The sequence below is a fragment of the Papio anubis genome, chromosome 16 (genome assembly GCF_008728515.1).
Source record: "Papio anubis isolate 15944 chromosome 16, Panubis1.0, whole genome shotgun sequence".
In the NCBI taxonomy this organism is placed as follows: Eukaryota; Metazoa; Chordata; class Mammalia; order Primates; family Cercopithecidae; genus Papio; species Papio anubis.
The window spans coordinates 90,734,651-90,747,411 of record NC_044991.1 but is presented as its reverse complement, the minus strand read 5'-3'; the positions used below and the strand labels follow the sequence as shown (position 1 = coordinate 90,747,411).

General features: G+C 56.6%; 1 protein-coding gene across 7 annotated transcripts in view; it reads left to right on the top strand.

Moving 5' to 3' along the window:
* MYT1 (myelin transcription factor 1) overlaps window positions 1–12,761 on the top strand; it is a 115,226-nt gene that overhangs the window by 98,622 nt on the left and 3,843 nt on the right. For 5 of the 7 annotated variants that reach the window (XM_031656913.1, XM_031656914.1, XM_031656915.1 and 2 more), the window contains 4 exons: window positions 2,561–2,623; window positions 3,034–3,117; window positions 7,315–7,536; window positions 11,024–11,812. In XM_031656913.1, the coding sequence (XP_031512773.1) occupies window positions 2,561–2,623; window positions 3,034–3,117; window positions 7,315–7,536; window positions 11,024–11,165 (511 nt within the window). In that variant the 3' untranslated portion in view covers window positions 11,166–11,812. Of the gene's footprint in view, window positions 1–2,560; window positions 2,624–3,033; window positions 3,118–7,314; window positions 7,541–11,023; window positions 11,857–12,761 lie in introns of those variants that run through there. The other 2 variants (XM_003904455.5, XM_031656917.1) reach the window with 2 other exon arrangements.

Sequence of the window (12,761 nt, the reverse complement as noted above, 5' to 3'; positions counted from 1 at the left end):
GGCTGCGTGCACCCAGTAGCCCCAATGTCACCGTGTCCTTTCTGTCCTGCTAAGTGGATGCCCAGGTGGATGAAAGGAGCTTGGCACGGTTCCGGCCTGGAGACATGGCCGTCTGGGAGAGTTAGTGCTTTTTTAAGACTAAGAGCCTGTGAAGAACTTTAACTCCAAACTTCTTTAGAAATAACGACCCAAAGCCTCCCCTGTGTGAAAGTGAACCACTCATCAGCATCGGCAAGGTGTGGGCAGGCAGCCAAGGCCTCCAGGCTCCTTCAGAAGCTCCACTCTCCCCCAGGGTCCTTTCCATGGGAGGCCACTTCCTCTCCCCACTCCGACCACTGCACGAGCTTGGGACGATGGTGGTCCTGCCCCGCCACGTGTCCTGGTGTACCAACCTCCTTGCTCTCTGCCACCTCCTGTGTGAGGGGGCATCAGGCACTGGCTCCTCCTGATCAGCCTTGTGGCAGCCATGGGTGAAGGTGGCCTTGAGAAAAATGAGGTTCCTTTCATGACCTCCCTGTGCACAACTGGCTGCAGTGACAGTCGGATGATGTGTGTTCTGTGTTTTAAGTGAATCCCAAGGGTGTTCACTCCCCCCTCCCATGTGTCTGATGTGGTCAAGGGCTGAGAGGACATGGTTGCCTCCGGCCACAGCCACACACACCTGCCAGGGCATGACAGGCTTTGTGCAGAGTGAAGAATGCCTGTCCACAGCACGGGGATGGGGCTGAGAGAGGTGAGACCTGGTGTGTATTGCCAAGGCAGAGGGTGTCCCTCAGACATGGTGCTCCCTTCTGCCCAGATGGGACACTCAGAAACAGGCAGTGGGAGGGGTGGAGGTGGCTCCAGATTCCTGCAGCTGACCCTGGGGGTCCACAGGGCCATAAGGGGCATGCAGAGGGGACACCTGCTCCTCTGACTATGTGAGCACTTTCCTCTCTTGGACACAACTCTTGAGAAAAGCCATTGAATCCGGCCTCAGTGAGGAGTGCAGGACGGCCCCACCTGTGTGTTAGGTACCTGATGGCCCCTTGGGAGTTATACCCCCACCTGAGACTCACTCACAGATGCCATCGGGGAGTATCTGCCCTGCTGCTGATGCCACTCACAGCCCAATGCTGTGCTTATCCCCGTCGAGGCCTGGAGCTGCTGTGGGTCTGTCACTCTGGCACCTGAGTGGCCACTTGCCCACCGCACTGAACCGGAGCTCTACCCGATGCTTTCCTGCCACTGAGACAAGGAGCTGGAGCCCCACGTGGCCACTTGAACAGCTACCAACCCAGGAAGGAGAGTCAGGCCATCTTCAGTTCTCTGGGCTGGCCAGCAAGGTATCCAACGTGTGGCCCACAGGGCAAGGATGAAGGAACCTGAGACTCCCCACGAGGGCACCCCGAGAAAACTCCTAGGGGCTGAAGAGAAGGTTGCAAGAGGTGGGGCCAGCCCTGCTGTGCCGCCATAGCCCTTTGGGTGCCAGGCTGTGCCCGGCCGCATCTTCCTCTAAGCGAGGAGATGTCCTGCCCCAGTGGCCAGATGTCACATGTGCTGGTGGAAGACTCCGGTGAGGAAGGGCCGGCAGCACGGAAAGTGAGACGTCCTCCCTGGGGTCTGAGCGCCACAGCAAAGTGCCCATGAGTAGCAGGTGATCTGGACACAAGCACTGAACTCTTGCCTGGCTCCTGCAGGGTCAGGATGCTCGTGAGGGGTGAGGCACAGACAGCAGCCCTGACGGGGGATGGATCTACCCGCACAATCAGGTCACCTCCTCCCACTCTAACATCAGCAGGAACTCACATATTTTTCCTCAGTGGACATTCGGAAGAAAATAGCATCCATGCTTGTAATATTAAAGTGGAATTTTGTACCACCTTACGTGATGCATTCATCACATAGTTTTGGGTGTACAAAGTTGGACTTTTGTGCTTCTCCTTAGTCTGCTGTAAGCTACTGGCTGTGTGAACTCTGAAGTCACGCCACACAACAGCCAGGCCTGGCATGGCCAGCGCCATCTGCTATGCAGCAGGTGTGCAAAAAAGCCTCTGTTCATTTACCAGCCCATAGTGGCAACCCTTTGTGAGGGCAAGCTCCCAGCCCGTCCAAGAAGATGAACTGGTCTTAGGATCTGGAGAACTCATGCTTGAAGTTATGGCTCAGATATGCTCTGAATGCCTTTAGTGCAGCCTAGACCCTACAGAAGTCCAAGCTGGGAGCCCTTCGTGTCCTTGGGCTGCTGTGGACCCTGTAGGCCTGTCCCAGTGCCCCAGGTTTGGTGTCTGGGTGTAAACCGATGCTGGAGCAGCAGTTGGCTGCTGTCCTCTCAGACTTCCTGGTCTCCCTTGGGGAGACAGGGGAGCAAAGTACTGAAGCCCTGAGATGATCTCATCAGACCTCTGTTGCTGGCAGTAGGCAGCTAGGGTGAACATCAGTGATGTTCCTCTGTGGACAAGGGAATGTGAGTGGGCTCACTCCAGGGCTGCGCCCGGAAGGCTTTCCTCTGGGAGTCCCAGGGCTCTGGGCCGGTTCCAGTCTTCCCGGGCTCTGGTTCCAGTTCTGCTTTCCTCTGCAGGTGCCCCACGCCTGGCTGTGACGGCTCCGGCCATATCACAGGGAACTACGCTTCACACCGGAGGTGAGCCTGCCGTGCCCTCAGGTCCTGGGCCCCAGGGGTGGGTAGGGAATCTCTTCCTTAGATGAAGATCGGAAGACACTAATGTTGCTGACCGCTGGAGTCCATTTCCATCTCTTTAATCTGAATTGTTGCCATTTCCAGAACCTGATTAGATTGCCCTCTGCAGTAAGATAAAAAGACAAAGTGTCAGGTTAGGGGCTCATGGAAATGCTTCTTCTTCTGACCCTGCTGCCTCGTGCGAAGGCTCCGTGTCTGTGGATTCTGCTTCTTACAATGGATCCATCAGTTGCCCTCACTCTCTCCCACCCCAACCTGGGGTCACAGAGCATGAGGGGCGAGGATGAGATGAATGGGTGTGAGAAGCCGCTGTTCTAGCACTAAGGTGGCCTTTTTTCCTCTTTCAAAATCAGCTTGTCCGGCTGCCCTCGTGCAAAGAAAAGTGGAGTCAAGGTGGCACCCACCAAGGACGACAAGGAAGACCCCGAGCTGATGAAGTACGTTGGGCCATGCTGGCTCTTTCATTGCTTTGCAGAATTGAGATTTTCCTGTGTTTTGTAATGTAAAAAATGCCTACTAGAGTCCCTTTTCATTAATACAATGGGTCACCTAACTGATCAATGCCAACTTTCGTTTTTATGGAAGCTCTCATACTGCACGTTGGCACCTATGAAGATGTGAGCCCTGAGTGTCGTATGGAGGGCATGGGTGCCAGAGCCTCCGGGCTTCTTGGGTCTGGAGTATTTGACGGGGCTGGGAGAGGCAGAGCACCCTTCTACCTATGTGTTAGGGCCACCTGGGAATGGGCCCCAGGGCCTTGCAACCTGCAGACTTTTGTCTGCAGGAAAGGTGAGATGCAGAAGTCAAGGAGAAGAGGGTGGTTAGAAAGACGTTGAAGCTTCGAATCCCATGTGTCCGTGCACCCACACACCTATGCAGAGAGCTGGTAGATTGAGAGAGCTGGGATGATCTAAACTGGACACCAGACACTGTTGGGTGAAGGAGAGGACATCCTTGGCCTTAAGTGACCCAAAGTCCTTGAGGCAAACAGAATCTCCTCTGTTGCTCTCCCCACTGGGGCAGGGTGGGGCTGACTGTCTTCGTGGGGCTGACAGGTGAACCCTGCCTCTGTGTTGTCTTACTCGGTGGGGGTTTGTGTCCTCGCAAGCCTATTCTTCCAATAGGGGGTGGGTCCCCTGCACTGCCCACTTGTAGGTGGGGGCAATGCTTTGCCACAGACTCAAACCGGGTGGCCCACTGGCCAATGTGCCCAGGACCAAGGTACTTTCAGAGCTGACATCTGGCAAAATGGGCAGTGGGTTCCCCAGCAGGTGAGCGGTGGAAATGATGGCTCTGGACACTTTGTTGCCCAGGGCCTTGGGGCTGGCTTGGTCGGGACAGGGCCCTACTATGTCCACAGGAAACAGGTTGCCCTGATTGTGTTACCTGCTGGGCCAAGGGCAGGCAGACCTCACCCCCGGGGAGGGGGCAACTTGTCCGAGATTGGGTTGCCCCTCTTGGTAGCTCGCTCCAGCTGTGCCCCTGGAGGAACCTAACTGACCAACATCACATCCTTCGGAAGGGCTGGCCCCAGCAGCTGTTTGGTGTAATAGGCTGTGGCTTGTTTGTTTATTTTTTATAATAAAACTGCAATGAATGCTAAATTAACAATGCAGAATTTGTGGTCGTTAGTACTATGAAGGCCGCACACTAAATGCTGAGGTGCAGAAAAAACATTTCGCCCCTGAGAATCCAGGAATTTGATATGATCATATAAGTGCAACACCTTTATGGATTTGGCAGGGATGTTACGAGTGAACCGTGCTGCATTTGCAGGTGACTAAAATCAAGATCAGCATTTTTCAAATTAACCAGGAAAAACAGTTTTCCTTTCTAATGTGCTGTCAACTTAGCTTTAAAAAAAACAAGAGTTCTGCAGCCAAGTGGAGACTCGACTTTGAGAAACATTTCAGCATTTGCAGGATAGACGAAGTTCCTAATGGCCCCATGGCAGAGGGAACCTGACCACTTAACGCCTCCGTTTTACAGGGGTTTGCCTCCCCAGCCATAAACTTTAACTGCATTTATAATTGCCTAACGTCTTTAAACAGATGCAGATCGAAGCAGAAACTCGAATGGATGTGTCAGGTCTTGCTGAGGGACGGGATTTTGTCAGCGTGCGTGAGCTGTGATCGGGAGAGCCTGGTGGAGCAAGTCCTTTTTATGACATCTCATGCCTGCACTATTTAAAACTGAGTCACATCAGGCACTTGGTGGTAAATCCCTTTGCCACAGCTTTATAACTGGTCATAAAAGTCCTTCGGAGGCGCCACCATGGGAGTCAAGAGGCAAATGTCCCCTGCCCTGCCCATTGTCCCTAGAGGGGAGCCCACGCTGCCCCTGGCCACACAGACACCCGACAAATGAAATGCACCTCTGGTTCCTGGTCCTGGCCGTGTTTCTCATGTCACTGGCACACACGGCTTCTGCCCCCCAATACGTGACAGGAAACACTAGCTCACCCAAGAAGCACAGAGGCCTCACCAGCTCAGTGCCCGCACCCCTGCCCCAGCACGTTTCAAACATGACGTCCCTGACGGCTTGAAAGTCTCCACACATGGTGTTGTGAGAAAGAGAACATACCTGAAATCTGAAATCCTCTCCATGTATGTGACCCAGGGGAACAAAAACAGTTTCCCTTGATGAAGGGGACTAGTGTTTTGCAAGAAAGGGAGTAAAAATAATTCAGATTTGGGCCAGGTGCTGTGGCTCATGCCTGTAATCCCAGCACTTTGGGAGGCCGAGGTGGGCAGATCACCTGAGGTCAGGAATTTGAGACCAGCCTGGCCAACATGGTGAAATCCCATCTGTACTAACAATACAAAAATCAACTGGGTGTGGTGGTGGGCGCCTGTAATCCCAGCTACTTGGGAGGCTGAGGCAGGAGGATTGCGTGAAGCCAGGAGATGGAGGTTGCAGCGAGCCGAGATCATGCCACTGCACTCCAGCCGGGGCAACAGAGTGAGACTCCGTCTCAATAATAATAATAATAATTCAGACTCGACCATGTAGAGTAATTGAAGAGCCACCTCCCATTTGGCCAGTGCCTCTTCCCAGCCCAGGTCCTCACCTCAGGGTCAGCTGTGCCTGGCACAGGTGCCCCCCAGGGCCCCATGGCTGGGAGGCATCCCCGTCTGAGGGGGGCTGGACATTGAATGTGAACTTCCCAAAGCCCCCATAGGGGCCGCTGGCAGTGTCTCTGCTCTGGATGGGGTTGAGACGGCCTTAGACTGGCTCAGGGAATGTCCTGTGAGTTTCTGAGGGCTGGGTGGGTGGGATGAGCAACAAAAGGAAAAGAATCCAGAGAGGGGCCTGTGGAGAGAGAAAGCAGGGCCCTGGCCGAGGTGGCTGGGAAGTGCCCGAAATGGCAGCTTCAGAGATGAGGCCACTGTGGGGCAAGGAGCCGGATGCTGCCCTCCCTGCCCAGGCCTTGTTGACCTCCCACCGAGTAGCGCAGCTCTGTGCCCCCATCTCACCCCTGCAGCAGGAGCCTCTGCCACTGCCCCCGCCCCCCGCTACCGTCCTCCGGAGCGCTTCCTGCGCTGACTGTGACTTCCCTGTATCCCCGTGGATCTCTTTGTAAATGGAGCAATGTCCTCTCTTGGGGTCTTGTGTTGCCAGGTAATCATCACTGTGAGTGTGTGACAAATGGTAATTTGGATGAGTTTCACTGATGGAGAGATAAGAATGAGCCTTGCAGACTGAAGATCTTGTCCTAGGTTTGGAGTGGGTTCCTGGATGACTTGGTCCCTCAGATCCCCAAATCCTGGTCCAGGTCCTTCCCTGAGGCAGTGGGGACAGACACTCAGAGAGGTCTTGGGCCCGGGCCCTCTGCATTGTCATTGTCCTGTTTGTCTCTGACCCACACTGTGCTCAAGGCATTTGCCAATCTGAATTTATGTTATTTTCATAATGGCCTCTATCCCTCTCCTGGAATACCCAGAACAAAGGAAAGGAAATCACCATTTAAGGCCAGCCTCAGGCACGAGTGATTATGGGAAATCCTAGTGAGTCTCCCCCACATGAGGTCTGTGTTCCTCCTTCTAGAACATAGGTCTCAGTTGTGGCAAAGCTGCAACGTCTATGGGCATTGCCCCCCGATTGCACTGGCCTCAGTCTGGGAGGCTGTGGGGTGACAGGCCCCTGCTGTCCCTGAGCTCCCCTGCTTAAGGTACGTTGTCATTCTCATGGATCCATAGGCCCCCAGGCCTATGCGTGATGCAAGCTCCCAGGGAGTAGCCTCTGGGTGGTCTCAGCTGACAACATGGCTCCACATTGCTGAGTGACACAGAAGTGACTCCAGCAGCAAGGCTCGGAGTGAACCTGAGGGCAGCCCCCAGGCCCAGGGTCATCGCTGCTGGAGGGCACGGAAAGAAGGTGGCTGCGGAGACTCCAGCCATACAGGGCCTGTGAGGCCGAGGCGGAAGAGGGAGCGTGGCCCTGCAGCCTTCACATGCAGCCGGGAAGGGCCAGGTTCTTCCCTGAGGCTCCAGGACCTCAGCTGCCCTCCCTGCCTCACTCAGAAGTCCTTTAATGTGTGATGCTGGGCTCCCTCGTGTCTGGCTTGGGAGTGTCTCCAGGCTTCTCCTCCCAACCCTTCGCCCCTGTACTCACCCTGGCCTTTCTGTGCCCAGGTGCCCAGTTCCAGGCTGTGTGGGGCTTGGTCACATCAGTGGAAAATACGCCTCTCACAGGAGCGCGTCCGGCTGCCCACTGGCCGCCCGCAGGCAGAAGGAAGGTTCCCTCAATGGCTCGTCATTCTCCTGGAAGTCCCTGAAGAATGAAGGACCGACCTGCCCCACCCCGGGCTGTGATGGCTCTGGCCACGCCAATGGGAGTTTCCTCACCCACCGGAGGTAACTGTGCCTGCAGGCCCTGCCCCTCTGCAGTCAGTAGGGACCCTTGCCTGGGGCCTGGGGCTGAAGCCAGACCAGGGCTCCGTGTGACCAAAGTTTCTCAAGGGAAAGGCCAGGCCACATGGGTAGCGGATGGGGGAGGCTAGCGGGTCTGTTGTGCCAGGTGATGCTGTTGGTTATGTCTTCACCATGCGTCTTCCCTCATAAGCCACCCTTCCCCATCCTGATGGAGCTCTTCCAGGCTGGGTGTTATGCTGGACACAGAGGCCACACATGAGCAGAGCCCTGGGTCTGACACGTTCTCTTAACAGGCTGACAACTTCTCAGGAAAAGTGTGTCTCCTACACCTTTTGCCCTGTCTCTCCCATGCACACCTCTTCTTTGAACTCTGGGCAGAGACCCCTGCCTGCTTTGCAAGGAGCTGGCGACCCCTCACTGTCTGGCAGTGACCTGGGCAGCACTCACCACCTCTCACCTGCCCTCCAATACCTGCTGTGGAGCTGACGGACCTTGCTTCACCAGCCCCCACTTCCTGTGTGTGTCCTATGGTGACAATAAGTGCCTGGTCCCATCAGAAACCCTGTGTCTGGGCCTAGGGCCAATGCTGACTCTTCATTCCCTCCCCTGTCCCTCCCCTCCCCTTTGCCCTCCTCCTTCCTCTCCCTTCTCCCTCCTTTCCTCTCCTCCCTCCCTTCCTCCTTCCCTTTCCCTCCCCTTTCTTCCCCTCTCCCTTCCCCTATCCCTCCCCATTTCCTTCTTTCCCCTCCCTTCCCCTCCCCTCTCCCTCCCCTCCCCTCTCCCTCCCCTTTTCTTCCTCTCCCCTTCCCTCCCTCTCTCCTCTCCCCTCCCCCTTCCCTTTTCCCTCCTCTCCCCTCCCCTTCCCCTCCTCTCCTCTTCCCCTCCCCTCCCCACCCCGTCTCCTCCCCTTCTTCCTCTCCCCTCCGTTCCCCCCTCACCTTCCCCTTCCCTTCCCTCCCTTCCTCACCTTCTCTTCTTTTTCTTCACCTCCCCTCCCTTTTCCCTTCCTTCCTCCCCTACAAGATTAATTAACTCATTCATTCAACGAAAGCATTTGCACCATGTACCCAGCCCTGGAGAGAGAGAAGAGAAGAAAAGGACAACTAACCCTTATCCTTGTAGAGTGCATTTGGGGCAGAGTAGGTGGGACAGCCTATAAACAAATAAATACGTAAATGACAAAGAGGACAAGGAAGTCCTCTTTGAGAAGGAGGTAGCAGCTTGGCCTGAGGTGTCTGGGGCACAAGGCCTCAGTGAGGTGGCTGGAGCTGGGAACAGCCTGGTCCGCTGGACGAGGTTGGAGGTGCTGGGGGGCTGGAGCCAGGGAGAGGCAGCGAAAGGAAATGAGGTAGAAAGTTCTGGGCCAGGGCTTATCCGGCTGCCAGCTGGCAAGGACTCAGTGTTCACTGTGAGTGAGGGGCCTGGCAGAAGGCAGAGGAGAGACTAGATCTGGCACGGGCAGCTGGCACGGTCACAGTCGCAGAGGCCAAGAAGGCCACTAAAGGAGGCCGCTGCAGCCAGGGTCAGGTGGGCAGAGACTCAGGCTGGGCTTCCTAAGGACGTCTCACTTGCCTCAATCAACCTTTACTTATGGTGTGGATACAATCAGTTCATAAAGGAAATCATGCCTGAGAATGTACAATTTTAATGCCTTTTTCTGCTCGAGTGTCTGTATCCGAGGAGTGATCTGTGATTGTCGTTACCACCACATCCTAGAGGGTGTCTCAGAGGCAGAGTCAGCCAGGACCGGCTCCTCTGGGAGGTCCGGGCTGCAAAGCACGGGCAAGCGGGTCCTGTGGACCTCAGACCCCAGAGGGAGCCTTACTCAGAGCACCACTGCCCCGGCCCCTCGAGTATCAGGTAGGGCCAGCTATGGCTGTGCCAGGTGAGGTGAGCTCTGGAGTGTCCCCTTCCCAGCCTCTGCCCTGCCTAGATGTAGCTTCTTTTTCCCCGTAGAACCCAGTTTGGCCATAGGGAGGCCCTCCGGGTCATCTAGGTGAGGTGGACATGCCTTCTGTTAACCCATAATGTGTGACCCTGGGCTGGTCATGGTGTCTGACCCCAAACTAGTCGTAGTGACCTAGACTATCCCATAGTGTGTGACCCTGGCCTTGTCATGGTGCGTGACCCTGGGCTGGCCGTGGTGGGTGACCCAGGGCTATGGTAGTGGAGTGACCCAGGAGGGCTGGTCGTGGTGGGTGACCTGGGCTGGCCGTGGTGGAGCCCTGGAGGCTGTCCGTGGTGGGTGACTCTGGGCTGGTCGTGGTGGGTGACCCTGGGCTGGCCGTGGTGGGTGACCCTGGGCTGGCCGTGTCTGTCTTGACCCTGGGCAGCGTGGTAGGTGACCCTGGGCTGGCCGTGGTGGGTGACCCTGGGCTCGCCGTGGTGGGTGACCCTGGGCTGGCCGTGGTGGGTGACCCTGGGCTGGGTCCGTGGTGGGTGACCCTGGGCTGGCCGTGGTGGGTGACCCTGGGCTGGCCGTGGTGGGTGACCCTGGGCTGGCCATGGTATGTGACCCTGGGCTGGCCGTGGTGTGTGACCCTGGGCTGGCCGTGGTAGGTGACCCAGGGCTGGCCGTGGTGGGTGACCCAGGGCTGTCCGTGGTGGTGACCACAGGCTGAAGGTAGTGGTGGGTGACTCTGGGCTCAGCCGTGGTGGGTGACCCTGGGCTGGCGTGGTGGGTGACCCAGGGCTGGTCGTGGTGGGTGACCCTGGGCTGGCTGTGTGTGTGACCCTGGGCTGGTCATGGTAGGTGACCCTGGGCTGGCCGTGGTGGGTGACCCTGGGCTGGCTGTGGTATGTGACCCTGGGCTGGTCGTGGTAGGTGACCCTGGGCTGGCCGTGGTGGGTGACCCTGGGCTGGCCGTGGTGGGCCCTGGGCTGGCCGTGGTGGGTGACCCAGGGCTGGTCGTGGTGGGTGACCCTGGGCTGGCCGTGGTGGGTGACCTGGGCTGGCGTGGTGGGTGACTCTGGGCTGGCCGTGGTGGGTGACCCTGGGCTGGCCGTGGTGGGTGACCCTGGGCTGGCAGTCGTGCCGTGGTGGGTGACTCTGGGCTGGCCGTGGTGGGTGACCCTGGGCTGGCCGTGGTGGGTGACTCTGGGCTGGCCGTGGTGGGTGACTCTGGGCTGGCCGTGGTGGGTGACCCTGGGCTGGCTGTGGTGGGTGACCCTGGGCTGGTCATGGTAGGTGACCCTGGGCTGGCCGTGGTGGGTGACCCTGGGCTGGCTGTGGTATGTGACCCTGGGCTGGTCGTGGTGGGTGACCCTGGGCTGGCCGTGGTGGGTGACCCTGGGCTGGCCGTGGTGGGTGACCCTGGGCTGGCTGTGGTATGTGACCCTGGGCTGGCCGTGGTGGGTGACCCTGGGCTGGCCGTGGTGGGTGACCCTGGGCTGGCCGTGGTATGTGACTCTGGGCTGGCCGTGGTGGGTGACCCTGTGCTGGTGAATGATATGTGGCCTCTGCTTCCAGTTTGTCAGGCTGTCCCAGAGCAACATTTGCTGGAAAGAAGGGAAAATTCTCAGGAGATGAGGTCCTCAGTCCAAAATTCAAGACGAGCGATGGTAAGGATGGCTTCCTGAATTTCCCTGCTCATGACTGGGTGCCCGGGTGAGAGAGAGCTGTGCACCTTTTTGGTGGGAAGAAGGCAGAGAGATGAAGCCCCTCCTGGAATGAGTCATGGCAGAGGCAGATCCCTTGACCTGAGCTGACAGCCTTTTGGACCTTGGCTCTGCAGCTCTTGACACCTGTGTCTGGGGCCCCTGGCCCTCAGGAGGTCATGCCTGCTGTAACCTGTGGCTTTGGTGACCACTGGGATCAGAGTCCAGTGGAGCCCACGTGCTATGATTTTGTGGAGAGGTGAGGCTCATTCCCACTTAGGTGAGGAAATTCAGCATCGCCTGAACAAACTTCCATCTTTAATGTAGCAATTAATATCTCCCAAAGAGATTTAAGCCTTTCCACCTGCCACCCAGCTCAGGAGGCAAACCATAAACACTCATCTCAGAATTTTCAAGACAGACTTCTCCAGCACGCAATGTGGGGTATGAGCCCCAGAGAGATGAGCTCAGACAACCAGGAGGGGGGACCTCTGCTGCACGGGGGGTTGCAGTTCCATCTAGAAAGCAGGCTTCCCCACAGCACTTTGGCCCAGGCCTGCGTGAGGCCCAGAGCCACAGCTCAGGTTTCTCACTGGGTCAGTGTTGGAGAATGATGAGGAGATCAAGCAGCTGAACCAGGAGATCCGAGACCTGAACGAGTCCAACTCGGAGATGGAGGCCGCCATGGTACAGCTGCAGTCCCAGGTAGGTGGTGCCGCCCCCCACTCCTGGGCTCTTTGCCTTCCCAACCCAAACATTCATCCTGGGAACAGTGAGGCATCCGTCGGCACTCATCAAGGTTGCCGTCAGGGCTGAGCTGACGGACAGCGCAGTGCCTGGCACACAGGCACACTTAGGACGTGCTGGCCACTCACGTTGTGGTGTCTGTGAAGTCACACTGTGAGTGCCGGCGGGTCGCTGGAGCTGGTTGTCCCACTAGGGCTGTGGTCTCGTTAGCGTTAATAATACTACTAATAATACTAGTCCCATTAAGATTAGCAGCACTGTCTCTTACTCTCATTAGAATTCGTCCTGTCAAGGCTAGTGGTCCCGTTAGGCTTACTGGTCTTGTGAGCACCAGTAGTCCATGAGTGTGATGCCTTAGAGCCAGGCCTCTGGAGCCAGGTTTCTTCCCCAGCACAGCCACATACCAGCTGAGGGACCTGACAAACCTTTCAGCCTTTTCCTCCGTAAATGGAGGTAAGAACAGGATTCTACTCCAGGTTATTGTACAATGAACGCATTTCTATGAGGAAAACATTTAGCATAAGCACCTGATCCAGAGTAAGTGTGGTCAATGAGAGCTGCTGTTGCTGAGGAATAGGATTACAAATTACTTCAAATGTTTGTGTCATATTTCCTGATTTCCCTAAAATGAGCATTTGTAATCAGAAAAATAAAAGAAAAACACTAAAGATCTTATTTTGAAAATAAGAGCATGCCTCACCTGTGGCTGCTGAGTGGAGTCTGCAGCCGCAGTGGGGGAGTGGGCACACATAACTGTGCCTCTAATGGCTGGAGGGACAAAGGGACAAGGAAGTGACCAGGTCCCACAGGGAATTTGGGCAGAGGCCCTCTGGGCAGGGACAGATGGGGAGACGGCGGCCTCC